Here is a 25,445-nt window from a genome sequence, read left to right on the forward strand (position 1 = left end):
CAATTTATTAATAATTGATGCAAAAATAGGAGGTCTATAAAGTATAAACTTTAAAACTCATAATATTTAAGAATTGCCTAAACAAGTAGTTATATTAAAAAAAAATTTAACAAAGATAATAATAATTATTTGGATAATTTCAAATATCTTGTTGCATCACTTTGGGATTTAGAATCACTAGGTGCTTCCCCACGCAACGCGTGGGTTGTGGTGTAGTTGGCACTTTCTTATTTTTTTTTATCTTTTTTGTTTTCTCTTTTGTATTATTTTGTTTTAATTAGGCATATACGGGCTTTGCCGTCACTTTTATTAATACACTATATGTTTATATCATTTCGTTCAGATGTGTATAATTGTGGCGTTTACTTTTTATGAATTATGAAGATGTTGTTTCTTGCTTTTGAGGATCCAATCTTATCATTGACTGATATTGTTTCCAATACATTTATTGTATTATAGATTTTCTAATTAACTGCTTATGTACACCCTTCATACGTTGATGTTGCAATAATAAGTTATTTTTTTAAAATATCTTCCGTGTAAGTGATTATGTTTGTATGCCCATGTTTTGGTCTAATATCAATAAGATCGTTTCTGTTTTTCTTTAGTTGGCTTTGAAACCAATATTGAGTTAAGCAAATAATGGGTCGAATTATGGTGTTAATAAGTAATATAAATTCTTATGTATATATATTGTATATATGTGACTATAAATTTAGCTAACTAAAAAATTATGTAATATTTAAATACAATCTTGAACATATATATATATATATATATATATATTTTTATTTGTGGGAGTAATGTATGAAATTATTGGATAGAAGTTATTTTTGAGTTAAATGACCTTTAATGTCTTTAAAGTGAGTTAAATATTAATAAATTTTTATATGTGTCTTGACTTTTTTTAAAAGGAATACCAAGTGTTTCCTTCCAAATTTGAAGTGATATAGTATTTTAGTTTTCTTATATGATTTTATGAACTTCAATGTAAAAGTTTTTCAAAGTAATAAGTATACTCACTGATTGAATTATAAAATTTGGAGAAATGTTTATTTCGTTTAATCATCTGCTCTTTTAAATAAATTAAATAAGTATGTTGTTATTCCTACAAATAGGACAACATATATTATAGTTTAACCATGGAGTTAAGTAATGGAAATGGAACTTGTGATTGCAAGACAAAATGCTTATATGTTACACATTGATCGTTTAAAAATGAATAGTAACATCTAATTCTCAAATAAAGTTGATTGTTTTGTTAAAACCAACATATGTGAATTTAAATTTAACTATGCAAATTTAAAAAATAAATATGAATAGATTAGAAAGGCAAGAAATATAAAAGAAATATTTTTTTATATAAATAAAATAAAAATTGAAAACAATGTTAAATATATATAATACTTTCTACTTTAAAATATAGAATCAAACTCTTACAAGTTACAACACATATGAGATATAAGGGCATCCTTAATGGGAGAACTTTTTTTTGTGTTCTTAGATTAAATATATAGTGAAAATAATGTAAAATCAGTTGTTAAGATCATAGGTATAAAAAATGGGAGAACTAATTTTGGTGTTCTTAGAATAAAAATATACTGTTTAAGAACATGTTTAAGATTTAATACAAAAACAAAAAAGCTTAGTTGATGAACAAACTAATACAACTAATCCTAAAAGAAGAGTCAGGTCTGCTGCGAGTGTGGTGAGGCTCCTTCACCTGCTTGGAAATTGGGTTGTGGGGTTACCTTTGAGGATGATGCAGGGAAAGTGTTTACCTTTGAGGATGATGCAGGGAGAGTGTTTACCTTTGAGGGTTACCTTCCTTGTGAGGCAGCTGACAATCACAGAGCATCTACCTTCGTTGTCTGAGCTAGAAACAGAGTAGCTTCTAAATGAGTGGGATGGGCTCTCTACACTATGGCACACGGGGTTTGAATCACAAGCACACTTGCTCTTTAAAATTCCTGCGTTTAGACATAGTCCAATGGTTTTAGAAACATACGAATGGAACATAAGATAAAGGTCTGCTGCGAGTGATCTCACATTTCTGTGGAACAAGTTACTTGAAAAAGGACCCTTCATTGTGAAATAAATAGAACAAGAACTAAGCTAACCATTCACAAAAAGTCAATTCCTTTACTCACGAAATCTAAACAAAATCAGACACCATTTCAAACAGCAATATTGAACTTCTTCGAATCACCAACTTACTCATGAACACTAGCAAGCAAAAACAAAGACAATGCAAAATTTTACATCATTCGAAAAAAGAGGAACCCAATTTACAGTTCAGAGGCAATCTTCACACCAGCATCAAGACCAATTCACAACACTCCTATCAGTTCTCACATGATATCTCAGTAAGCACAACAAGATGACAATTGTTACCTGTTACCTTTCTTAAGACCAAGACAATGATCCAATCCATTGAAAACAACAGGAACATCAACCTTCAACTTCTCCCCATCATCAGCCCACACGAATACCAAATTAAGTATCTTTCCAGTTTTAAGAATAATTGAAACTGAAATCTTAAGAATAATACCCTGAGGGGAAGTACTCGACCCGATTCAACAAGCGACGAAGAGCCCTGACCAGCTCGGATCTGAAGTGGGAATCCTACTGCGGGAAAACCACGGCGGGAATCCAACCAATCGTCCGGTCTCGAGCCGATACTCCTCGACCCGTGGCTTTGCGTGGAATCGATTTGGGTGTTTTAATCGGAAGATTTTCGTGTTTATACGGCGAGGATGAAGGAAACGAAGTCGCGATATCGAAGAAGAAGGTGAATGCTACTTTTTTCGACCAATCAGAGGAGAGGAAAAATATTAGAACACCCTTTGGATCAGTTCTGAACCAAGATCAAAAATATTGATCTAAGCCCACTGTTACTTATTTTTATTATTTATTGGGCTTAGAACAGGGGGAAAGTTATCCCATTAAGGATGGCCTAACAACATTTGATATTGGTAGGAGAGGAGGAGAGAATGTTTACTATAAGATGGTAATCCAAATTAGATAATGGAGATGAATCTTTAAAAAATAGAACAATGTAATATCTATATATATACAATACTTTCTAAATTAAAATATAGAATCAAACTCTTACAACACATACGAGATATAACAATATTTGATATTGGTGGAGAGGAAGAGAGAATGATTACTTATAAGATAATAATCCAAATTAGATAAAGGAAATAAATCTTTTAAAATAAAAACAATGTAAAATATATATCATGTAGTCTCTAAAATTAAAATTTACCATTAACAATTTACAATGATATTTCATTTTTTTTACAACCCATACAACAAAAATAAGAAATCAAAAATAACAAAAAAAAAAAAACGAAAAATGATTTGAGGTATTATAGAAGAGAATGAGAGAATGTGAAAATGAGATAGTAAAAGAATGTCAATATGAGAGAATGATAGATTGAGAGAATGCTTATTTATATGATAAGAAATGATGGAAGTTACATTTAGAACTATGGAGTTACAATAGTAATTTATTGTGTTTGAATAGAATTGAGTGGTAGAATATGATTAATGCATAATTTATTTTATTTTCAGTTATAATTTTATTTTAATGTGTGAGTTAAATATATTGTGTTTATTGGATCTTAAATATTGTTTAAAGCAATTAGAAAGCAAATAAAATTTTTTTAAAAAATTAGAAAACATTAAATGAAAATCAACCAATAAGGAGAGACCAAAATCTTACTTTTATATATATGATATATTGCTTTAAACTTTGAAATGAGAAATATATTATAAACAATAATTTTACATGAGAAATATATTAATTTAGCCAACCAAAATATGAATATAAGTTTAGCCAACCAAAATAAATAAAAAATATTAAAATTTAACCAAAAATAATTTCTCTTGAAAGATAATAAGTTAGTAGGAGGAATGAATTAATGTACAATTATTGGATAAGAGTTACATTTGAGTTAAATGGAGTTACATGTCTTTAATTATAAATAAATATTTTAATTTTTTATAACCTAAAATAAAAGGAATACCAAGTGGCTGAATCAAAATTCACATAATTTGGTTGTTTGTTGATATAAACTCAACACTTACACATAATATTTCAAGATAAAAAATATTACTTTTTAAGTGACAAATTAGTTTTCTTATAAAATTATATGAATTCTTCAATCTCAATAATTTTTAAAATCCCAAGGATAACTTATATTTTTTTTTGGTTTTCACTCATCAATTTAATTTATAGTGCTAGATTTCATACTAATGGTTTCATCTTTAGAGAATTTAGTGAAATGATATTTTTAAAATTATATTTTATTTTTATATTTAAGTTCCAGTTGAATATGTTTTGTTTTTTGGATAATTTTTTTTTGATTAAAGACACAAAAAACCAATTGTTTAATTATGTTCTTATTGTTTTCAAAAACCTCAAATCATAAAAAAAAAATATATTATATTGATCTCTGCAGATTTAACAATTGAATCACAAAACAAAATAGTCTTTATAAATGGATAAATGGATAATTATATTGATCTTTAAATATTATATTGATCTTTATAAATTATTTAAAATGATAAATGAATATGTGAGATAACCAGAGACATAATAGATAATTACATATGGATCATTTCAACTTTATGATCTTATTGTGTGGTGAATATTGTAAGGAAGTATGAAAATAATGACTTATAAGATGTTAATATAAAATAGAAAATGGAGATAAACATTTTAAAAGATTAAAATAAATATATAAGATATACATATCATACAAACTCTAAAACTAAGCTTTTACAATGATATTTGATTTGATTTTTTATAACCCATACAACAACAATAACAAAAAAAAATACAAAACAAAACAAAAAAAGAGATTTGAGAGTAGTGGAAGAAGATGAAAGAATGAAAGAGTGATAGACTAAGAGAATAAGATAATGAGTATTTATAGGAAGAGAAATGATGAAAAATTACATTTAGAAAAATGAGAGTTATAATTCTAATTTATTGTTTTGTTTTAATACAATTGATTAATACAACTTAGTGGAGAAATAAAGTTAATGCATAATTTATAGGGAGAAGCTATAAAGATTTCAGTTTTATATTATGTGAGTTAAATGTGAAAATTAATTGTTTTAAATTTGTGTTTTAATATAATTTTTTTTTTGTTAAAATTGCATTGCCAAGTGGACCAATAAGGAGAGACTGAAACTCTACTTTTATATTTATGATTGAAAGATAATAAGTTAGTAGGAGGAATGAATTAATGTACAATTATTGGATAGGAGTTACATTTGAGTTAAATGGAGTTACATGTCTTTAATTATAAATAAATATTTTAATTTTTTATAACCTAAAATAAATGGAATACCAAGTGGCTAAATCAAAATTCACATGATTTGGTTGTTTGTTGATATAAACTCAACACTTACACATAATATTTCAAAATAAAAAATATTACTTTTTAAGTGACAAACTAAATTAGTTTTCGTATAAAATTATATGAATTCTTCAATCTCAATAATTTTTAAAATCCCAAGGATAACTTATATTTTTTTTGGTTTTCACTCATCAATTTAATTTATAGTGCTAGATTTCATACTAATGGTTTCATCTTTAGAGAATTTAGTGAAATGATATTTTTAAAATTATATTTTATTTTTATATTTAAGTTCCAGTTGAATATGTTTTGTTTTTTGGATAATTTTTTATTTTGATTAAAGACACAAAAAACCAATTGTTTAATTATGTTCTTTTTGTTTTCAAAAACCTCAAATCATAAAAAATATATATATTATATTGATCTCTGCAGATTTAACAATTGGATCACAAAACAAAATAGTCTTTATAAAATGGATAAATGGATAATTATATTGATCTTTAAATATTATATTGATCTTTATAAATTATTTAAAATGATACATGAATATATGAGATAACCAGAGACATAATAGATAATTACATATGGATCATTTCAACTTTATGATCTTATTGTGTGGTGAATATTGTAAGGAAGTATGAAAATAATGACTTATAAGATGTTAATATAAAATAGAAAATGGAGATAAACATTTTAAAAGATTAAAATAAATATATAAGATATACATATCATACAAACTCTAAAACTAAGCTTTTACAATGATATTTGATTTGATTTTTTATAACCCATACAACAACAATAACAAAAAAAAATACAAAACAACACAAAACAAAATAAAAAAGAGATTTGAGAGTAGTGGAAGAAGATGAGAGAATGAAAGATTGATAAACTAAGAGAATAAGATAATGAGTATTTATAGAAAGAGAAATGATGAAAAATTATATTTAGAAAAATGAGTTATTGTTTTGTTTTAATACAATTGATTAATACAAATTAGTGGAGAAATAAAGTTAATGCATAATTTATAGGGAGAAGCTATAAAGATTTCAGTTTTATATTATGTGAGTTAAATGTGAAAATTAATTGTTTTAAATTTGTGTTTTAATATAATTTTTTTTTTGGTTAAAATTGCATTGCCAAGTGGACCAATAAGGAGAGACTGAAACTCTACTTTTATATATATGATTAGGAAACAGAAAAACAAAAATGTGCCATGTCTTTTTTCTTTGGAAGGATCTTAAATACTTGTCAAGAAAGAGATGATTACTTTCTTCTCAAGCAAATCAAGTAACTTCTTGAGCTTCTTGGTTAATGCAAGTATGCAACATAGTCAGAGAGAATCTTTAACCTTGTCAAGTTACAGTGACCCTCCTCTTCAAATGGGCAAATTTGTTTTCTTTTTTGCTTTTATCACTTTCACAAGCTCGTAAAACAGAGCACCTCGTGTTCCTCGTACCCAATCCTTCTCTCTCTGCAACAGGTCCACTACACACACTGAAAATAGCACCACTTTTTTCCCGCCAAAAAACAAAAGCTGCTTCTTACAACCAAACTACTCTTCTCCTCCTCCTCCTCTATGTTCTTGTTCACACATCACAGAGAGTTAAAAGATGAACAGCTCCTCGAAGGTGATAATGGCAGCTACAATGGTCATGGTAGTAAGCTTAGTCATGGTTTTAAGCTTAGTATTAGTACTTCTAGCTGAACTCTACTGCTCTCTCTTACTCCGCCGCCGTCGCCACAACTCTCTCAGCCTCCCCATCACTACGACGGTCTCCACCGCCGCCGGCGCAACAACCACCACAACTCTCAACCAAGTCATCTCCACCACAAGTAACGAACCTTCACCGTCACCATCATCTAACATCGATTCTTTATCCAATCCTCTCTACACAGGCGTTCTTCAAACTCCAAACAAAACCCATTTTCACCATGAACCATCTTTACAAGCTTCTCTTGATCTGATTCAAGAAACCACGGCTTCTTCTGTTGATAACTTCATCTACATATCAAACCCAATTTACTCAAACGAAGCTACAAGTAAACAAACCACACCGTTTGAAACACCTCAGTCTTCACCGTCACGGCTTGAAGATGATGAAGACGACGACGATATAACCGATGAAGATTCAACACCAACATTGTCTCCAATGAAAGATCTGCCTGAAAAGGCATGCTCTGTTTCACTAAAAGATGTTGAAACTTCTCCTAGTGGTGATGAATCCAACAGTAAGAACAAGAAAAATGGTGAGTCGTCTTCGTCGTCTGGTTCGCCGTATACCTCACCGTCGTGGTAGGGTTTTTATCGTAATTCTTTTTAGGATTTTATTTGATTTTTTGTCTTTTTACATTTTAATTTTGTTTTGTTTTGTTTGGAGTGTTCTTGGAATGTGTATGTTTTGTGGACATATGGCTCGATGACCAAAGCCACGCTTGCTTTCACATAGTTTCCTACATCTGTCGTTTTCTGTGTTCTGATTCTCTAGCTGTCCTTTCTGTTTCTGGTATAAAAAGCTGTTTTACACCAAAAATAAGTTCTATAATAATAATAACTCAAAAGTTAAATTAAAGTTACAAACTTTAGCCAATTGTTTGATTTGCGCAAAAAAAAGAGAGAGCCAATTATTAAATTTTATACACTTCAATTCGTCTTATTGACTACCTCCTTGGTTAATGTTTAACTCTGATGTTATTTATGGGGAAAATGTTTTAAATACTGTAAGAGTTGCAAAATATTGCAAGAGCAACTTACATAACTCTGATCTATAATTTACCAGGGTCATTATATATTTACATTTAGGACTCTTTGTCATGCATAATTCCTAACCATGTAAGCCCTTCACTTCAGCTGCATTAAACTAGAGTTTCGTCGATTTATTATTGTCTGGTCGGGTTTCAAAGATTACTTAAAAACTTTTTCACCTAAAATAATATAAATTTAAACCCAAGATCAAATGTGACACTTTCAAGCTCTGCTAAGATAGCTTCCTTTAACGATGTTAGATGATACTGACCCTTAAAGCGACTTCATCATTCAAAATTTAGATGAAACTTTGAATCAGAGTCACTCTTTATTAAATGTTTAGATTCTGATCTCTTACGTCAGCTTCGCTAAGACACTAACCAGTTTTGTTTCCATTTATTGGGGTATATATCATATGTATCGATGGGCTTAGTAATTATGGGCTTGTTACGTATTTATCACGTCTTAGTCGGTTGTATATGTTCTGTGTAAACCCTAATCGAGTCATGTATATAAGCTGTTTAACAGCAGATTAATAAATTCAAGGCAGTTTGATATCCAATTCTACATGGTATCAGAGCTAAGATCTCATAAACAGACCTAATTTTTTTCTTCCGCTGTCTTCTTCTTTTTCTTTTGTTCGATAGTTTCGAACTCTCTCTTTGTTTCATAGTTGTTTCTCTCGATAGTTTTGGGATTCCTCCTCTCATCGTTTGAGAAGTCATGTCCAATTCTGAAGAATCCTCTGTTACGAAAAGTGCAGCAGCGGCGATGTCTCAGTCCGCGTCTGTGGTGGTCTCACCGTACACTCTTGCTAGCTCCGACAACCCTGGCTCCATGATCTCTGCTGTCGTTTTGACCGGAGACAATTACAACGAATGGGCAACGGAGATGTTGAATGCTCTTCAAGCTAAGCGCAAAACAGGGTTTATTAATGGTACGATTCCAAAGCCGGTGAGTAGTGATCTTGACTTTGAGAATTGGCAAACCGTGAATTCAATGATAGTTGGGTGGATTCGAACCAGTATTGAGCCAAAAGTCAAGTCTACTGTCACCTTCATATCCGATGCTCATCAGTTATGGGTCGATTTGAAGGAACGTTTCTCTGTGGGGAACAAGGTGCGTATTCATCAAATCAAAGCTCAGCTTGCTTCTTGTCGTCAAGATGGGCAGACCGTTCTGGATTATTATGGGCGGTTGTGTACTCTCTGGGAAGAGTATGGTATTTACAAACTGATCAAAGCTTGTACTTGCGGTTTGTGTGTTTGTGGTGCTGCTCTTGAGCATGCTAAAGAACGTGAAGAAGAGAAAGTACATCAGTTTGTGTTGGGACTTGATGAATCTAGGTTTGGAGGCATTTGCACTAATATTATTTCAATGGATCCTTTGCCTTCTCTCGGTGAAGTGTACTCTCGGATCATCAGAGAAGAACGTCGTTTGTCTACTGTTCGGGTTCGTGAGCAGCAAACCGAAGCTGTAGGATTCCTTGTTCGTCGTGATCAAAGTGAGATGTTGTCTAATGGTGCCAATCAAACTGATTCTTCATTGGTGCGGTCTCGGACAACGTGCTCTCATTGTGGTCGTGTTGGTCACGAGAAAAAGGATTGTTGGCAGATCGTTGGTTTTCCGGAGTGGTGGTCTGAACGTAATAGTAACGGTCGTGGTTCTGGAGGACGTGGACGTGGTGGTCGCGGTTCTGGTTTCCAGGGTTCTGGTTCCAATGTCTCGGGTCGTGGACGTGGGCAGGCTGTTGCAGCTCATGCCACCAGTGCCAATCCTTCAGCGCTTTCAAACTTTACTCCGGATCAAATGAAGGTGCTTGCTCGCATGATAGAAGAAAACTCGGGCACTCCATCTTCTGACAAATTGTCTGGTAAGCTAGCACTTGGCGATGTTGTTTTAGACACCGGTGCGTCTCATCACATGACCGGGAATATGTCTCTTTTGCATGATATTGTGCCTATTCCATCGCGTTCTGTGGGGTTTGCTGACGGTAGTAAAACCAATGCCACAAGCATGGGAGTTCTTCCTCTTTCGGACACTGTCAAGTTGACTAATGTTCTTTATGTTCCTGATTTAACTTGTACCTTACTCTCGGTCTCAAAAATTGTGAAACAAACGAAGTGTTTTGCAACATTCACTGATACTATTTGTTTCTTACAGGACCGTTTTTCGAGAACTCGGATTGGGACTGGGGAAGAACGTGATGGGGTGTACTATCTTACGGATGTTGCTACTGCGAAGATACATAAGGTTAAAGTCTCTTCTGATCAAGCCTTGTGGCATAAGCGCTTAGGACATCCAAGTTATTCGGTGTTTTCCTTTTTACCTATGTTTTCTCATTCATCTACGTGTGTTAGTTCTCACTCTTGTGATGTTTGTTTTCGGGCAAAACAAACAAGAGAAACTTTTCCAGAAAGTATTAATAAAACCAGTGATTGTTTTTCCTTGATTCATTGTGATGTTTGGGGGCCATATCGTGTTCCTTCTTCTTGTGGTGCTGTGTATTTTTTGACGATAGTCGATGACTTTTCAAGAGCTGTGTGGACGTATTTGTTACTCGAAAAGTCCGAAGTGCGTGTTGTTTTAAAGAATTTTCTGTCCTATACAGAAAAACAGTTTGGCAAGTCGGTGAAAATGATCCGTAGTGATAATGGTACCGAATTTATGTGTCTTTCTGCCTATTTTCGTGAGCAAGGTATAATTCATCAAACATCGTGTGTCGGGACTTCACAACAGAATGGACGTGTAGAACGCAAACATAGACACATTCTCAATGTTTCTCGTGCGTTGTTGTTCCAAGCACATTTACCTTTCAAATTTTGGGGCGAGGCTGTTCTTACGTCTGCTTATTTGATCAATCGGACTCCTTCCTCTGTTCTTGGTGGTCGCACTCCATACGAGGTTCTTCATGGTTGTAAACCTGTGTATGATCAACTTCGTGTTTTTGGATCGGCGTGTTACACTCATCGTGTGTCTCGTGATAAGGACAAGTTTGGTGAACGTAGTCGACGGTGTATGTTTGTTGGTTATCCATTTGGTAAGAAAGGTTGGAAAGTCTATGATCTTGAACGTAATGAGTTTATCATTTCTCGTGATGTGGTCTTTAATGAAGATGTTTTTCCTTATGACCAAGCATCCTCTTCGTCTCCGGTTGTTGTCTCGCCTGCTACCTCTCATGATGATGATTGGGCATTGTCTTCGTCTCCTATCGTAAGGGGGAGTTCTGATGCAAATAATGTTGATTCGTTCGTTCATGCTGCTCAAGATAGTGTTGATCAAGATGGTGTTGTTGCATCTTTGCCTGCTCTCTCTCCTGTTCCAACACTCGTCCCTACGACTGTTGTTCCTACACTCGCTCCACCTGCTAACCAAGATGGTCTTGTTGATTCGTCCTCTTCGCACACAGAGGGCTTGTCTCCTTCTACTGATTTACTGCCTGTGGTATCCACTGTTGAGCCAGTTGCTCCTAGACAGAGTACAAGACCCAAGAATGCGCCTGTTTGGTTAAAAGATTACGTTACCAACTCCGTGATATGTACACCTGACGCATTGCACGTTCTCTCCGACTCTCCACTCCAGTCCTCGTCATCGGATCCAGGTACTGTGCTCTATCCTCTAACTGAATTTATCTCCGAAAAAAAATTTTCACCACGTCATAAAGCATTTTTGGCGGCCATCACCACCAATGTCGAGCCTAAGCATTTTAAAGAGGCTGTTCAGATCAAAGTGTGGAACAATGCTATGCACAAAGAGGTTGATGCTCTTGAGGTGAAACGTACTTGGGATGTTTGTGATTTGCCTCCGGGAAAAGTTGCTCTCGGTAGTCAGTGGGTTTACAAGACCAAGTATCATTCCGATGGTTCCATCGAACGCTACAAAGCCCGTCTTGTTGCTCTTGGTAATAATCAAGTTGAGGGGGAGGATTACAATGAAACGTTTGCTCCTGTTGTCCGCATGACTACGGTTCGTACTTTGCTTCGTCTTGTTGCGGCTAATCACTGGGAGGTCTATCAAATGGACGTCAACAATGCATTTCTTCATGGTGATTTGGAAGAAGAAGTGTATATGAAACTTCCCCCAGGTTTCCGTCATTTGCATCCTGGCAAAGTTTGTCGTTTACGCAAGTCTATCTATGGCCTTAAACAGGCTCCGCGGTGTTGGTTCAAGAAGTTATCGGATTCTCTTCTTCGGTTTGGTTTTGTGGAATCCTATGATGACTATTCTTTGTTCATTTACTCTCATAAGGACATTGAGTTACGGGTTCTTGTATATGTTGACGATCTTATCATTACTGGTAACAATGGATACATGATTCAAAAATTCAAGGAATATCTCAGCCGTTGTTTCTCTATGAAAGATTTGGGTAAGCTTAAATACTTTCTTGGTATTGAAGTTAGTCATGGTAAGGAGGGGATTTTCTTGTCTCAATGCAAGTACACCTTGGATCTTCTTGCTGATAGTGGTACTACGGCTGTGCGACCTGCCATTACTCCTCTTGAGCAAAACCACAAACTTCCTCTCGATGATGGTCCTCTTCTTACTGATCCTAAACCGTATCGTCGGCTGGTTGGTCGTTTACTCTATCTCCTTCACACTCGTCCGGAGCTTAGTTACTCTGTTCATGTTTTAGCTCAGTTCATGAAAGAACCACGAGAGGCTCATTGGAATGCTGCGTTGCGTGTTGTCTGTTTTCTTAAGGGTGCTCCGGGTCAAGGTATACTTCTTAAAGCTGATCAAGATTTGTCTCTTCACGTGTACTGTGATTCGGATTGGTCGTCTTGTCCTTTAACGCGTCGGTCTCTTAATGCTTATGTTGTTTTACTTGGTGATTCACCTATCGCTTGGAAAACAAAGAAGCAAGATGTTGTTTCCCACTCTTCAGCTGAAGCTGAATATCGGTCAATGGCTTTTGCGTTAAAAGAAATTATGTGGTTGCGCAAGCTATTGACAGGATTGGGTGTCAAACAGTGCTCTCCCGCTCATCTCTATAGTGATAACCAAGCTGCTCTGCATATTGCCTCCAACCCCGTTTTTCATGAACGAACTAAACATATTGAAAATGATTGTCATGCTGTTCGTGATGCGGTTCTCAATGGTACTCTTTCTACTCATCATGTGCGTACAAATGAACAGCTCGCGGACATTTTTACAAAAGCTCTTGGTCATTATCAGTTTGAGTATATAGTATCCAAGTTGGGCATTCAGGATCTTCATGCTCCAACGTGAGGGGGAGTATTGGGGTATATATCATATGTATCGATGGGCTTAGTAATTATGGGCTTGTTACGTATTTATCACGTCTTAGTCGGTTGTATGTGTTCTGTGTAAACCCTAATCGAGTCATGTATAATAGCTGTTTAACAGCAGATTAATAAAGTCAAGGCAGTTTGATATCCAATTCTACACCATTCCTGCATTAACTATATATATATGAAAAAACATTAGAGAAAGAAAAGTAAAATTTCATATAAAAAGGCCTCTACTTCAACAGTTCGAGAAGAAGAGTGTCATCTACTAAAGTATCATCCTTTTACAATTAAGTTATCGAATTTGATGTGCAGGCTTGAGCAAGAACAGCTAAGAAGGCAACACAATTGGGATCCAAGTCAATGGCTTTGGAGTACAGTTCAACAGCAAAATTGATCGAAGTCATCATAAAAAAAAAGCTTCTGTAGCTTTCTCTGCCAATTCTTTCGCCAGTGATTCTTTTCTGAGGATTTGACAGATTACGCTTAAGTGTTACGACAGAGAGACAGATTTATTTGAGAACGAGACCGATGATCATATACTCTTCACTTCCCGTTGCTGGAGCCAATCTCAAAATTCATAATTTTTCTGGAAATTGGAAAAGAGAAAATAAAAAGGCGGTTGTTTTTCTGAATCTTTTTTTTTATTAAAAAAAATAGAAATAGGGCCCGCGTGTTTTGTCTCGGATCGAAATTGTGATCTGATTTCCAAAATCACCCGACTCAAAGACAAAGATCAGCATCTTCCACCGGGTCGGTTCAGCGATCAGCTCGGATCATCGGTCTAAATACAGTTTTTACCCTTTTTTTTTTTTAATTTTAGAAAAATTTAACATTTAGAAATTCATTTTGCCCTTTAGAAATACAACATCCGTATTTTTGCCCTTTTTCCCTTTAGAAAAATACATTTTACAAAAATGTTAATAAATTGTGTAAAATCTACGGCAATTAACAAAATATACATTTAGTATTTTTTTTTTTAATATTTGTTTGTTCTCAACCATACCAAACAAAAACATTCGTTCTGATTCAAATTGTGGAAAATAGGTTGTACATGCTACTAAATTTTATGGAATAGATGTAGATATTAGTTTCAAATGGAAGATGATGATGATTACTTCACAAAGGTAATATTCTTAAAAAAAAAAAATTCTAAATTTAAAAGTTAAAAAAACTAACATTAATTGAAATTTAATTTTTCAGATGAACAATAATAATGAAATAAAAATTTGTATACGAGATTTGATGCTTACTGGAAGTTAAATTCGCCATCGAATAACAACATCACCACTATTACAATAATGATAACAATCTTCATGTATATTTTGTCATTTTTGCTAAATACTCTTTAATTATTTTTTATGTTATCAATTCCAGTATTTGATTTCATGATGTCATATGTTTTTATGTATTTCATAATGCCATATATTATCATGTATTATCATGTATTGTTATTTAACATCCAAAAGTGATATTGGTTTTTGCTATAACTTCTAATCAAACTTCTTAATTCAAATTAATAATCCAAATTAATGTTTTAAAATAAAATAGCATTTGTATTTCCTTTAAAATTGAGATGTAATTTATTATTTATAAATTAAAACAAATTGATCCTTATTACTTGAGTTTAATTTTAAACATATTTTTACATCTATTAAGTATTTATATGTGGATTTACATAAATTTACAAAAGAAAGTTATTTTATATTTTAAAAAGAAAAACACATCTTTAAAAATAATCTAAAATAAGAAAAAAAAATTACTATTCAAATAACTGCTTGAAAAAAACAAACAAAAGATAATCTACACTATAAGGCTTCTTCAACAAGCCTAAAAATATTTTCTCAAAATTAATCCCATTATTTAGTTTTATAAACGACTTAATGAATATTATTTCAATATTAGATAATCTTTTATAGAAAAAACGTTTGATGCTGAAATCTTTGATTTGTTTAAGATTTTGGAAACAATATTAAAAACTTCATAAAGAAAATTTAAATGTTTGCTGGTGTGATAGAGAGGGTTTGAGTTTACATTAATATGATATTTTTTTATACGGGTTGTCTATAAAATATTTTAGTCTGAAATACATTAAATTAAACAAAGATGTTATGCCATCATCATTTCATTATTTTGAATATTAGATAATCTTAAACAGTCAAAATAAAGTTATACAATCTTAAAATTAACAATCAAAATACATTTATACAATCTTAAACATTAAACAAAACAAACAAAATTGATAAATATAACTTAAAATTTTGTCCCGGTCATGTCACTAACAATTCTGTCAAAAAGTGTTTAATACCTTAAAATGCAAGATCTGCAAAACTCAAGTGGAACAAATTAAGAACCTCGTGCAAATCCCATCCGGTTTGGTTCGACCAGTCGTCCATAAGATGAAATGCGTGCGGGATCATAATAACTCAAAGGCACTACGTGACGTTTCTCAGTCTTGATCTTCTAAAAAGGTTTCTCTCATTCACGGGACCGATTTGGTCAAAAGCCATTTAATACACCTTGATCTAGTAGTAGACTCCGCCGCCGATTCTATGGCATCTCACCACCACCACGGATGCGTACGCCACCAAAACCACCACAATAACATCCCTCTATTCGTCACATCATCACACTGCTGCACTCATATCAACCACCCTTCTCCGCCGCCGCCGGAAGATAATCTTATTCATCTCGTAGCTACTTACCTCCGAAATCAGCAGCAACAAGAAACACAATGCTCATGCGAAGCCTCGTGTCAAAACATCAATGTCGTTAGAGGTCAGCACGGTGTTTTGCGCCAGCAGAAGAATGTTCCACGAGAATACGACCAAGTTGTTCTGTCTTGTCTTCTCCGCAAAATCGATGATCTTGAATCGTCGCTCAACAAGTTTTCATCTTGCTATGACCAACGTCGTCGAGATCGACACTCTACGCTTAGAGATTCGGCGGCGCGTGTCATCCAAACCCATTTCCGGTCTTACCTCGTTCACAGATCCATATCCTTTAGGCAACTCAAGGAGCTTGCGACGATCAAATCTAGCTTCTTGTCCCTCAAGTCTTCTGTTTCAGGGAAACCCATTTTTCCTTTTAGAGCAGTTTCTCGGAAAGCTACTGACTTGCTTCTTCAACTTGAGTCGATTCAGGTATTAAACACTTTGTGAATCCTTCTGTTTATTAAGTTTTTTTTTTCTTTTTCAGATCTTTGATTTAGTATCATTGTCTCTCTATTAGGGTAGGATTGATCCAATGATACGAAGTAGTAAGAGATCATTGAGCAGAGATTTGGTGAGGTTTTTGCAGTATGTTGATGATTGTGCTGTTAAAAGGAGTGATTTTGTTGCTAAGTCTTCAATAACTGTGAGTGGCCGCAGTCAACTTAATGGCAAAAAGCCTCAGGGTGTAGCAGTAAACAGAAGGATAGAGAAATCAAGGAACGGAATGGGGAAAGTCTTTGTTACTTCTAGTGAGGATGAAGATAGCAATGCAGACATGACTGATGATAGTGAAGAAGTTCCAGTGAGTTGTATTGATAAGAGGAAGATTGGTAGCTCTAACTCTAGAACCGGGGCTGTGATAAAAGGCAATGTAGTGAAGCCTTCGGGTAGGACATTTGTTGTATTGGACAAGAACAGGAATGTGTATCAGGTATATGGAAATACGCATGATTTAACTTCGAGTGCTGAGGATGATTCAGTTGATGGTGACGGGGAAACCCTCGTGATGTCCAGGGATAATGGAAGGGGTCATAGTTTGAAAACTAGGAATGGGGTTTCAGTGAAAGGAAGTGGAGCGAAAACAGCCCCGGTGGTGAAAGCTGTGAGCGTTGATGGAAATGGGAATGTATGTAAGGTTTATGGAGATACAGATGACCTAACTTCAAGTGCAGAGGATGATGATTCAGTTGATGATGGAGAGGAAACCCTCGTTATGTTCAGGGATGATGGAAAGAGGCATAGTTCGAAAACTGGGAACAGGGTTTTGGTGAAAGGAAGTGGAGGAAAAACAATCCCAGTGGTGAAAACTGTGAGCTTTGATGAGAATGGGAACGTGTATAAGGTTTATGGAGATACGCCAGATTCAAGCGTAAGCGAGGAAGGTGACTCGACAAGCGGATCAAACGATGGAAATGGAAAAGAGAAAGGGAATGTGAATGAGGTTGAGGAAATCAAATATGTTCCCAAAGAAAACGAGAGCTTTGAAGATGATGATGAAGAAGAAGAAGAAGAAGAAGAAGAAGAAGAAGAAGAAGAAACTGATTCTGATAATGAAGTCTCTTCTTCAGAGGGCAGTGACGGAGTTACAAGAAACGTGAACCACCAAGGAAATAACAAACAAGAGAGGGAAATCCAGGTTCAAAAAGGAAGCTTAATGTTCTCTCCACCATTGCCACTAAAAATGGAGCCTTGACCAGTGGGGCATGAAAGAATCAAAGTCCTCCAAAGCGATAACTTCGTTTGTTATGACTAGTTTAGTTCCAAAAACCTGCATTTTGCTATGTTCTAGAAGAAACTCTATGAGATAACCTTTTTTTTTAGTTGTAACATAACTGCATTGTGAGTGTTTGCTCATTCCACTTGCGTCTTTCTGTACTCTCTTTGCCATTTTCGAGTCGACCCTTTTGTCATAGACAAATGTTATTCTTTGAGTGAATGGTCTCCTCAGCTTGATTAGGTAGATCAATTGGAGTGTAATCTTTTTTTCTTTTTTTGTGTTTGTAACTCAATAAGAAGTTTTTGATTGTTGCATTATTACTGCTCGAGTCGAGTGTACTGTATCCAATAAATCCATTCAGTACAAAGTAATATTGTAATTTCTTTCACGTGCACAAAACTATTTGAGTATGTTGTTATTATTAACCCCAAAAGAAAGGAGTCGCACTAAATTGACGATGAAGAAACCTGACACGTGTACGGTGCACATTACTTCTCAGGTCCCTTTCTCCCAGAAATATCTCCTTCCTCCTCTACTACTAAACGAAACCCACTGAGAAAGGAGGTGATTTTTCACGGATAGTACAGTCTCAGCATCCAACAAAACAACGACACGTGGATATCAATGTCACGTGGCGTAGTCAGTCACAGATCACTTGTTTATAGCTTGATCACTCTCACTGATAAGATTTTGCCTCGTGAAGTGAAACTGAAAAAAAAACAAAAGCTCAGAGCTCTCTCAAGTGTTCTCTACTCCACCACTAAGCTCAGAGATCGATGGATACGATGCGAATCTCCGGTGTACCGGCCGGAGCTGAGATTTTGGTACAATGTAATTCCTTATCTAGCCTCGTTGCTCGTCGTTGTGCTGACAACGGAAGATGGAAGACGAGGATGTTTCCGGCGAGAAGCAGAAACTGGCGACCGTCGTTAAAGAGAAGGTTTCCGTTAGTGGTTAAATCTATCTCTAGCGAGCCTAAGGAGAAGGTGGCTGATGCAGTTATCGATTCCGAACAAGGTCGTTTTCTCTCCTCCGAATTACTTGTTTCTAGTTTAAGAATTTAGGGTATGGAATTTGGATTTTGTAGTGAAAATGTTGGGGTTGGTGAAGTTTACTGATTCGTCGTATTCCATGTTCGCGTTTGATTGAATTTTTTTCAGAAGTGATGAATCCGTTTGCTCCAGATGCTGCTTCCGTAGCTTCGAGTATCAAGTACCACGCAGAGTTCACGCCGTTGTTTTCTCCGGAGAGGTTTGAGTTACCTAAGGCGTTCTTTGCGACTGCGCAGAGTGTTAGAGACGCTCTGATCATGAATTGGAATGCTACTTATGAGTATTACAATAGGGTGAATGTGAAACAGGCTTATTATCTATCAATGGAGTTTTTGCAGGTTTCTGCTTTTGACTTATTCTTTCTTGTGTGTTTGAGACTCTTATTAGTGATCTTGTGTTTGGTTATATTACCTGACTATTTCTCACATTGTAGGGTAGAGCCTTGTCGAATGCAGTGGGTAACCTTGGGCTTAATAGCGCTTATGGTGACGCTTTGAAGAGGCTTGGTTTTGATTTGGAAAGTGTAGCTAGTCAGGTGAGTTGTTGATTATTGTAGATTGATCTTCTCAAGGATCGATGATTTACTACAAAAGTCTAAGAGCTTTATGTTTTTGTGGATTTGTTGCTTGGTTTCACATAGCCTTTATCTTCTTTATTTGTGCTGAGATGCTTAATCTTTGACTTCCAAATGGTAGGAGCCAGATCCTGCACTTGGTAATGGTGGACTTGGGAGACTTGCGTCGTGCTTTTTGGATTCCATGGCAACTTTGAATTATCCGGCTTGGGGTTATGGGCTTAGATACAAGTATGGCTTGTTCAAGCAGAGAATCACAAAAGATGGACAGGAGGAAGCTGCAGAAGATTGGCTTGAGGTCTCCTTCTCTAACTCTTTTCCTAATTTGTACTCCCTGGAAACAATGCTGAGAAGTGGAAATATTTATTGACTTACCTGTTTCTTTCAGCTGAGCAATCCTTGGGAAGTAGTCAGAAACGATGTCTCATATCCTATTAAGTTCTATGGAAAGGTGGTTTTTGGATCAGATGGTAAGAAACGGTGGATTGGTGGAGAAGACATAGTTGCTGTTGCTTATGATGTTCCTATACCTGGTTATAAAACTAACACTACTATCAATCTGCGACTTTGGTCAACAAAAGCTCCTTCAGAAGATTTTGATTTATCATCATACAACTCTGGAAAGCATACTGAAGCAGCAGAAGCTCTATTCAATGCTGAAAAGGTCTGTATTTAAGCAGCACCAACATCATTGCGTAGAAGTAATAAAAAAACTGTCGGTAGATGCATTAAGTTTCATTTAAAGTTGCTTTCACATTTGTGTTTTCATACCTAGCACTTTTCACTTCTAATAAATTTGACCATGATCTGTTTACAAAAGCCTTTCTGGTTACTCGGTTAGTGCATATATATTACAAATTGAGGGAGAACTAGCATCAATATGTTATTAGATGGAGATTCAGTCTCGCATCACTTGCACTTGTTTATATAACAACGAGCTTTTTGATGTGTACTTGCTGAAAATAATTGTTTTTTTCCTGTGTTTCCTAATGAAATTAGATTTGTTACGTGCTTTACCCTGGAGATGAGTCACTTGAAGGAAAAACTCTTCGTCTGAAGCAACAATACACGCTGTGCTCAGCCTCGCTCCAAGATATCGTAACACGTTTTGAGACAAGATCTGGAGGAAATGTCAACTGGGAAGAATTCCCAGAGAAGGTTGCAGTGCAGATGAATGACACTCACCCTACCCTATGCATTCCTGAGCTAATGAGGATTCTAATGGATTTGAAAGGACTAAGCTGGGAAGACGCTTGGAAAATCACACAAAGGTACTTCTTAAAAAGTCTTTTAGTCTATTGTGCTTATTTGTTCTTTCTCGTCCCATAATAAAGATAATTACATGTTTAAAAACTGCTACGTGTTTTTGAAAAGTTAATAATGTTTCTAGGACTGTGGCATACACAAACCATACAGTCTTGCCTGAGGCACTGGAGAAGTGGAGCTTAGAACTTATGGAGAAATTGCTTCCTCGTCATGTAGAGATTATAGAAAAGATTGATGAGGAGGTCATCCCTGAACACATCAAATGTCTCTTCTATTTTTTCTCTCATATGTGATCTAATTTGCAGTTTCATGTACAGCTAGTTCGCACAATTGTCTCTGAATATGGCACTGCGGATCCGGACTTACTCGAAGAGAAACTGAAAGCAATGAGGATCTTAGAAAACGTCGAGTTGCCTTCTGCCTTTGCGGATGTGATTGTGAAGCCGGAGATCTTACCAGTTACCGCAAAAGACACCATAGACGAGCTCGAAGATGCTCAAACTAGCGTGGAAAAGGAACAAGAAGAGGATAAAACTGCTGTGGTGGAAGAGGAAGTTATCCCAGAACCGAAAGTAAAACCACCAGGGATGGTCCGTATGGCCAACCTTGCTGTCGTAGGTGGTCATGCTGTAAACGGAGTTGCAGAGATACACAGTGAAATAGTGAAGCAGGATGTTTTTAATGATTTCGTTCAGGTAAAAATTCTAATTAGTGAACCGTTGAAATGCTATAAAATAGTGAACCTGGAAGAACGTAGCTCTCATCTTTGAATATTCTATCATTTTGGCAGTTGTGGCCAGAAAAATTTCAGAATAAAACCAATGGAGTAACACCAAGGAGATGGATTCTTTTTTGCAACCCTTATCTAAGTGATATCATAACTAAATGGATAGGCACAGAAGACTGGGTCTTACATACCGAAAAGCTTGCAGAGCTAAGAAAGGTATGTATGTGCTTTATCAGATTCAATGTTGTTTCACGTGCTGTTATCTCTATAGTAAGACAATACGTATCATTGTTTGGTATTCTCCAGTTTGCAGATAATGAAGATCTCCAATCTGAGTGGAGAGCAGCAAAGAAGAAAAACAAGTTGAAGGTTGTATCACTTATCAAAGAAAGAACCGGATATACTGTCAGCCCGGATGCAATGTTCGACATTCAGGTTAGTTCCGAAGGATCTTTTTTTTACTGATAGATTGATGAGTTGTTTGTTTGGATGCTGCTTTTCGGTGTGAACAGTCTTTTCGACATCCAAATAAATTTGTAAATCGAAAATATGAGAAGCTTTCTTATGATCTCATCATATAGTAAATTCTTTGTTTTTTGCATTATAAACTATTTGCAGATCAAACGTATTCACGAGTACAAGCGACAACTGCTTAATATCTTGGGAATTGTTTATCGCTACAAAAAGATGAAGGAAATGAGTGCTAGTGAGAGGGAGAAGGCATTTGTTCCAAGAGTTTGCATATTTGGGGGAAAAGCATTTGCCACATATGTACAAGCTAAAAGAATTGTGAAATTCATCACAGATGTTGCATCTACAATTAACCATGATCCAGAAATAGGTGACCTGCTTAAGGTACGTGACTTTTCTTACCTACTTGTATTAATCATATTCTCAAGCGTAGAGCAGACAACCAAGATAATCCTCCATGAAGTCTGGTTTAAGCGTCTTGCGGAAGATGGTACCTATATTAGAACCACTAATCAGAAGTGTTAACTACCTTGTAGGTTATCTTTGTTCCTGATTACAATGTCAGTGTTGCTGAATTGCTTATTCCAGCAAGTGAGCTTTCTCAGCACATCAGGTAACAACTGCTTTGGCTTAGTCACCTTTTATAGGATTTGGTCACAACTCCATTAGGCTGAAACACTGAAATTGAGTTAGGTAAACCAGGAGCTTGGGCTAGTATCTCTGTTTTTCATGAGAACTGTAGGAACAAATCCTGGCACAAAGAACAATGTGTTTCAGTGAAATTTAGAAAAAGTTATAATCAATGGTACTGTGCTATTTTTCTCTCTGCAGTACCGCTGGGATGGAAGCTAGTGGGACAAGCAACATGAAATTTTCGATGAACGGTTGCATTTTGATTGGAACTTTAGATGGGGCAAACGTCGAGATTAGAGAAGAAGTTGGAGAAGAAAATTTCTTCCTCTTTGGTGCCAAAGCTGATGAGATTGTGAATCTCAGGAAGGAGAGAGCAGAGGGAAAGGTATACGATTTGAAGTGTTAACCTTGTCACGCTTCTGTTTTAGCATCAAACAGAACTTGATTTTGATCTGCTTTCTCTTCGCATTTCAGTTTGTTCCGGATCCTACTTTTGAAGAAGTCAAGAAGTTCGTTAGAAGCGGTGTGTTTGGCTCAAACACCTACGACGAACTAATTGGCTCTCTGGAAGGAAATGAAGGCTTTGGACGAGCGGATTACTTCCTCGTTGGCAAAGACTTTCCTAGTTACATTGAGTGCCAAGAAAAAGTCGATGAGGCATACCGAGACCAGAAAGTAAGCAGTAATGCATTTTCATTGATCATCAAGCATTATGTTGACTCAGTACAAAACTTCCTCAACGATCTAGACCTTAAAAATTGCTATTTATGATTACAGAGATGGACGAGAATGTCAATCCTGAACACAGCAGGTTCATTCAAGTTTAGCAGTGACCGGACAATCCACGAATACGCGAAAGACATATGGAACATCAAGCAAGTTGAACTTCCATGAGGCTTGAGACCACCACCAGTCTACGTTAATAAACTGTTTTGTACCTTCCCAAGTTTGTAAGTGTATCAAAGTAATAAGGAGATAATCATGTAATGATGCAATACAATTGAATGTAAGAAATAAGATTCAAGAGTCTGTATTTACAGGGGCCTTCGCTGCCTTAGCGGCATGCTTCTGACCGGCTAAATGATTGTTGTAAACCTTCTCGCTATTACAAACCACGTTGCATATTCTACACAATCTAACTGACTCATTTGAAACCCCACATTCAACGACTCTCCGTCTCTTTGTCTCTAGATCTTCTAGTGTTGATTCGGCACCTTTCTTCCTAGCCTTGCTCTTACACGGATTCTCTTGTGGTCCTATCAAAGGGGCTGCAATGGTTGGTCCAGACAAAGAAGAAGCCGTGTTAGATGACGCTAAGCATGTTTTTAACTTCTCCAAGTTCTTAAGGTGTTTCTTCCCCAATATGTGTTGCTCGAACACACTCGGACCGTTACAGTGAACTTTACAAACTTCACAGTAAGCAGATTGAACAACTTTTCCCTTCTTTGACGGTTTCTTCACTCCGGGAAGTTGAGCTTGAACTACGTAGCCGGTCCAAGAGATATCTGGCGGGTATATGCTATGAGGTTGCCCTGTGGGATCCTGATTCATCCTCAAATTCAAAAGTACAAGAAAATATCAAATATCAAATTCAGCACACCAGGAAGGTAGTAAATATAGTGCATAAACAAACAAAATTTATTTCTTCAGATCCTAGAATTTGTTGTTCTGTGACCCTAATTTACACGATTTTTCCCTTTCTAGAACAAGTTTGAAGCATAACCAGATCCTTTGCACATCCCCAAGAGGAGCAAATAGATCAATCTCAAGAGATCAATCACAAAGCAACATTGTCAAACTGAAATTCACTAATGGTACAAGTAATAACACACACACATACATCATCTTAGACTTTATACACAGATCACAATGAATCAGTAAGCCATACATAAAAGACATCATCTTCACATTGAGATTTGCACAAACAACAATCACAAGATAATCAAACCTTTTGATGTCTGAGGAAAACAGAGTAACATGGTTGAAACTGAAATTCACCTAATGCATCAAGAACTTGTTGCAAAGGACCTAACTTTTTTTTTTTTTTTTTTTTTTTTGAATGACAAGGACCTAACTAACTTTATCATCCACAGATCCTAACGAATCACTAAAGACATCATCAGCTTGACCCCAAGTTAAAGGAGAAAAAATGTCATAACTTTGCCCTCATCAAAACAACTTACAGGTCCTGTTATCGCAAGGGGATCGGTGCCATACATATGAACAGCCTCTCGCCAAGTCCAGTTCTGAGTATTCGAATCCAATGTGTAACACGGCGTCGTATCTACAGTCACATCCGACGTGGTAGTGGCAATCGTAGCCGCCGTAGGATCAACAACTCCAGGCGGTGGTGGAATTGCAAAAGCTAAGGATTCACCATGGGTTTGCTGATTAGGGTCTGGATTTGCGTAGTAACCATAATAGGAATCGTAATACGCATCAACCGCCGTCAACTGATTCATTTCCGGTGCCGGCGGTTGTTGCCACTGGCTGTTGTAACCCATAAAAAAATTGAATGAAAATTTTGATTTTTTTTTGCTCCACCAAGATTAAAGTTTTCATCTTTTCTTCCTTTTCTTCCTTCATTTCCAAATTCCAAGTGGTCCAGAAAAGGGATTTTTGTTCTTTCGTACAATTCTACCGAAACCGGACAAAAGACCAGACAGACCGGACCGGTTAGATCGAAAAATCTGTCCTTTTGGTTTAATTGGACCAGTAAAATAATATCAATTTCACTTGGATCAATTAAGTTGGATTGATTCTGTGTGTCAGACATGAAGGTGGAACACACCTCATACAATCTACAAGAAGAAGTAGTTGAATCAAAGAATTGAGACTGAGCTCGAGGATAGTTTCAGACTAACAAAAACCCGGTTTTTACTTCTGTTTCATGTCTTGAACACTATAATAAAGTGGAAAAAATA

The 25,445-nt window shown here is 35.7% G+C and overlaps 5 protein-coding genes across 7 annotated transcripts; 4 read left to right on the forward strand and 1 right to left on the reverse strand.

Moving 5' to 3' along the window:
• The first annotated feature begins 6,589 nt into the window (after window positions 1-6,589).
• Window positions 6,590-7,858, forward strand: LOC104710780 (uncharacterized). Its single transcript, XM_010427431.3, has one exon. The coding sequence runs from the start codon at window positions 6,986-6,988 to the stop codon at window positions 7,670-7,672; it is 687 nt and encodes a 228-aa protein (XP_010425733.1). The 5' UTR covers window positions 6,590-6,985; the 3' UTR covers window positions 7,673-7,858.
• A 983-nt stretch (window positions 7,859-8,841) lies between these two features.
• On the forward strand, window positions 8,842-10,325 carry LOC147937942 (uncharacterized). Its single transcript, XM_087465366.1, has 2 exons — window positions 8,842-9,991; window positions 10,282-10,325. Exons 1-2 carry the CDS (start codon window positions 8,842-8,844, stop codon window positions 10,323-10,325), a joined length of 1,194 nt encoding a protein of 397 aa, XP_087321492.1.
• Window positions 10,326-15,644: 5,319 nt separating this feature from the next.
• On the forward strand, window positions 15,645-18,115 carry LOC104710781 (BAG family molecular chaperone regulator 8, chloroplastic-like). Its single transcript, XM_010427432.3, has 2 exons — window positions 15,645-16,510; window positions 16,599-18,115. Exons 1-2 carry the CDS (start codon window positions 15,920-15,922, stop codon window positions 17,772-17,774), a joined length of 1,767 nt encoding a protein of 588 aa, XP_010425734.1. The 5' UTR covers window positions 15,645-15,919; the 3' UTR covers window positions 17,775-18,115.
• A 234-nt stretch (window positions 18,116-18,349) lies between these two features.
• On the forward strand, window positions 18,350-23,655 carry LOC104710783 (alpha-glucan phosphorylase 1). 2 transcript variants are annotated; one of them, XM_087466464.1, is made up of 16 exons: window positions 18,373-18,815; window positions 18,959-19,188; window positions 19,284-19,385; window positions 19,546-19,722; window positions 19,813-19,894; window positions 20,006-20,088; window positions 20,424-20,695; window positions 20,815-20,932; window positions 21,008-21,385; window positions 21,481-21,633; window positions 21,724-21,852; window positions 22,036-22,272; window positions 22,425-22,501; window positions 22,720-22,906; window positions 22,996-23,196; window positions 23,299-23,655. In XM_087466464.1, the coding sequence occupies exons 1-16, from the start codon at window positions 18,575-18,577 to the stop codon at window positions 23,413-23,415; spliced, it is 2,784 nt and encodes a 927-aa protein (XP_087322590.1). In that variant the 5' UTR covers window positions 18,373-18,574; the 3' UTR covers window positions 23,416-23,655. The 2 variants fall into 2 exon arrangements, with proteins under 2 accessions (XP_010425737.2, XP_087322590.1); XM_010427435.3 differs by having other exon boundaries at window positions 18,350-18,815; window positions 19,813-20,088.
• LOC104710782 (uncharacterized) lies at window positions 23,498-25,122 on the reverse strand. 2 transcript variants are annotated; one of them, XM_010427433.3, is made up of 2 exons: window positions 24,705-25,122; window positions 23,498-24,063 (listed from the first exon to the last, which is right to left on the reverse strand). In XM_010427433.3, the coding sequence occupies exons 1-2, from the start codon at window positions 25,023-25,025 to the stop codon at window positions 23,542-23,544; spliced, it is 843 nt and encodes a 280-aa protein (XP_010425735.1). In that variant the 5' UTR covers window positions 25,026-25,122; the 3' UTR covers window positions 23,498-23,541. The 2 variants fall into 2 exon arrangements, with proteins under 2 accessions (XP_010425735.1, XP_087322591.1); XM_087466465.1 differs by having other exon boundaries at window positions 23,498-24,073; window positions 24,705-25,109.
• Window positions 25,123-25,445: the final 323 nt, after the last annotated feature.

The sequence above is a fragment of the Camelina sativa genome, chromosome 9, assembly GCF_030686135.1.
Source record: "Camelina sativa cultivar CO46 ecotype springtype chromosome 9, ASM3068613v1".
Classification (NCBI taxonomy): domain Eukaryota; kingdom Viridiplantae; phylum Streptophyta; class Magnoliopsida; order Brassicales; family Brassicaceae; genus Camelina; species Camelina sativa.

Bases quoted from the DNA above. Each gene is read 5' to 3' on its own strand.
- LOC104710780 (XM_010427431.3), top strand. From the start codon at position 6,986: ATGAACAGCTCCTCGAAGGTGATAATGGCAGCTACAATGGTCATGGTA.
- LOC147937942 (XM_087465366.1), top strand. From the start codon at position 8,842: ATGTCCAATTCTGAAGAATCCTCTGTTACGAAAAGTGCAGCAGCGGCG. The intron at 9,992-10,281 runs GTAAGCTAGCAC...TGTTTCTTACAG, and splicing joins ATCTTCTGACAAATTGTCTG to GACCGTTTTTCGAGAACTCG.
- LOC104710781 (XM_010427432.3), top strand. From the start codon at position 15,920: ATGGCATCTCACCACCACCACGGATGCGTACGCCACCAAAACCACCAC. The intron at 16,511-16,598 runs GTATTAAACACT...TCTCTCTATTAG, and splicing joins TTCAACTTGAGTCGATTCAG to GGTAGGATTGATCCAATGAT.
- LOC104710783 (XM_010427435.3), top strand. From the start codon at position 18,575: ATGGATACGATGCGAATCTCCGGTGTACCGGCCGGAGCTGAGATTTTG. The intron at 19,723-19,812 runs GTCTCCTTCTCT...TGTTTCTTTCAG, and splicing joins CTGCAGAAGATTGGCTTGAG to CTGAGCAATCCTTGGGAAGT. The intron at 22,273-22,424 runs GTACGTGACTTT...ACTACCTTGTAG, and splicing joins AAATAGGTGACCTGCTTAAG to GTTATCTTTGTTCCTGATTA.
- LOC104710782 (XM_010427433.3), bottom strand. From the start codon at position 25,025: ATGGGTTACAACAGCCAGTGGCAACAACCGCCGGCACCGGAAATGAAT. The intron at 24,064-24,704 runs GTAAGTTGTTTT...AGGATGAATCAG, and splicing joins CCCTTGCGATAACAGGACCT to GATCCCACAGGGCAACCTCA.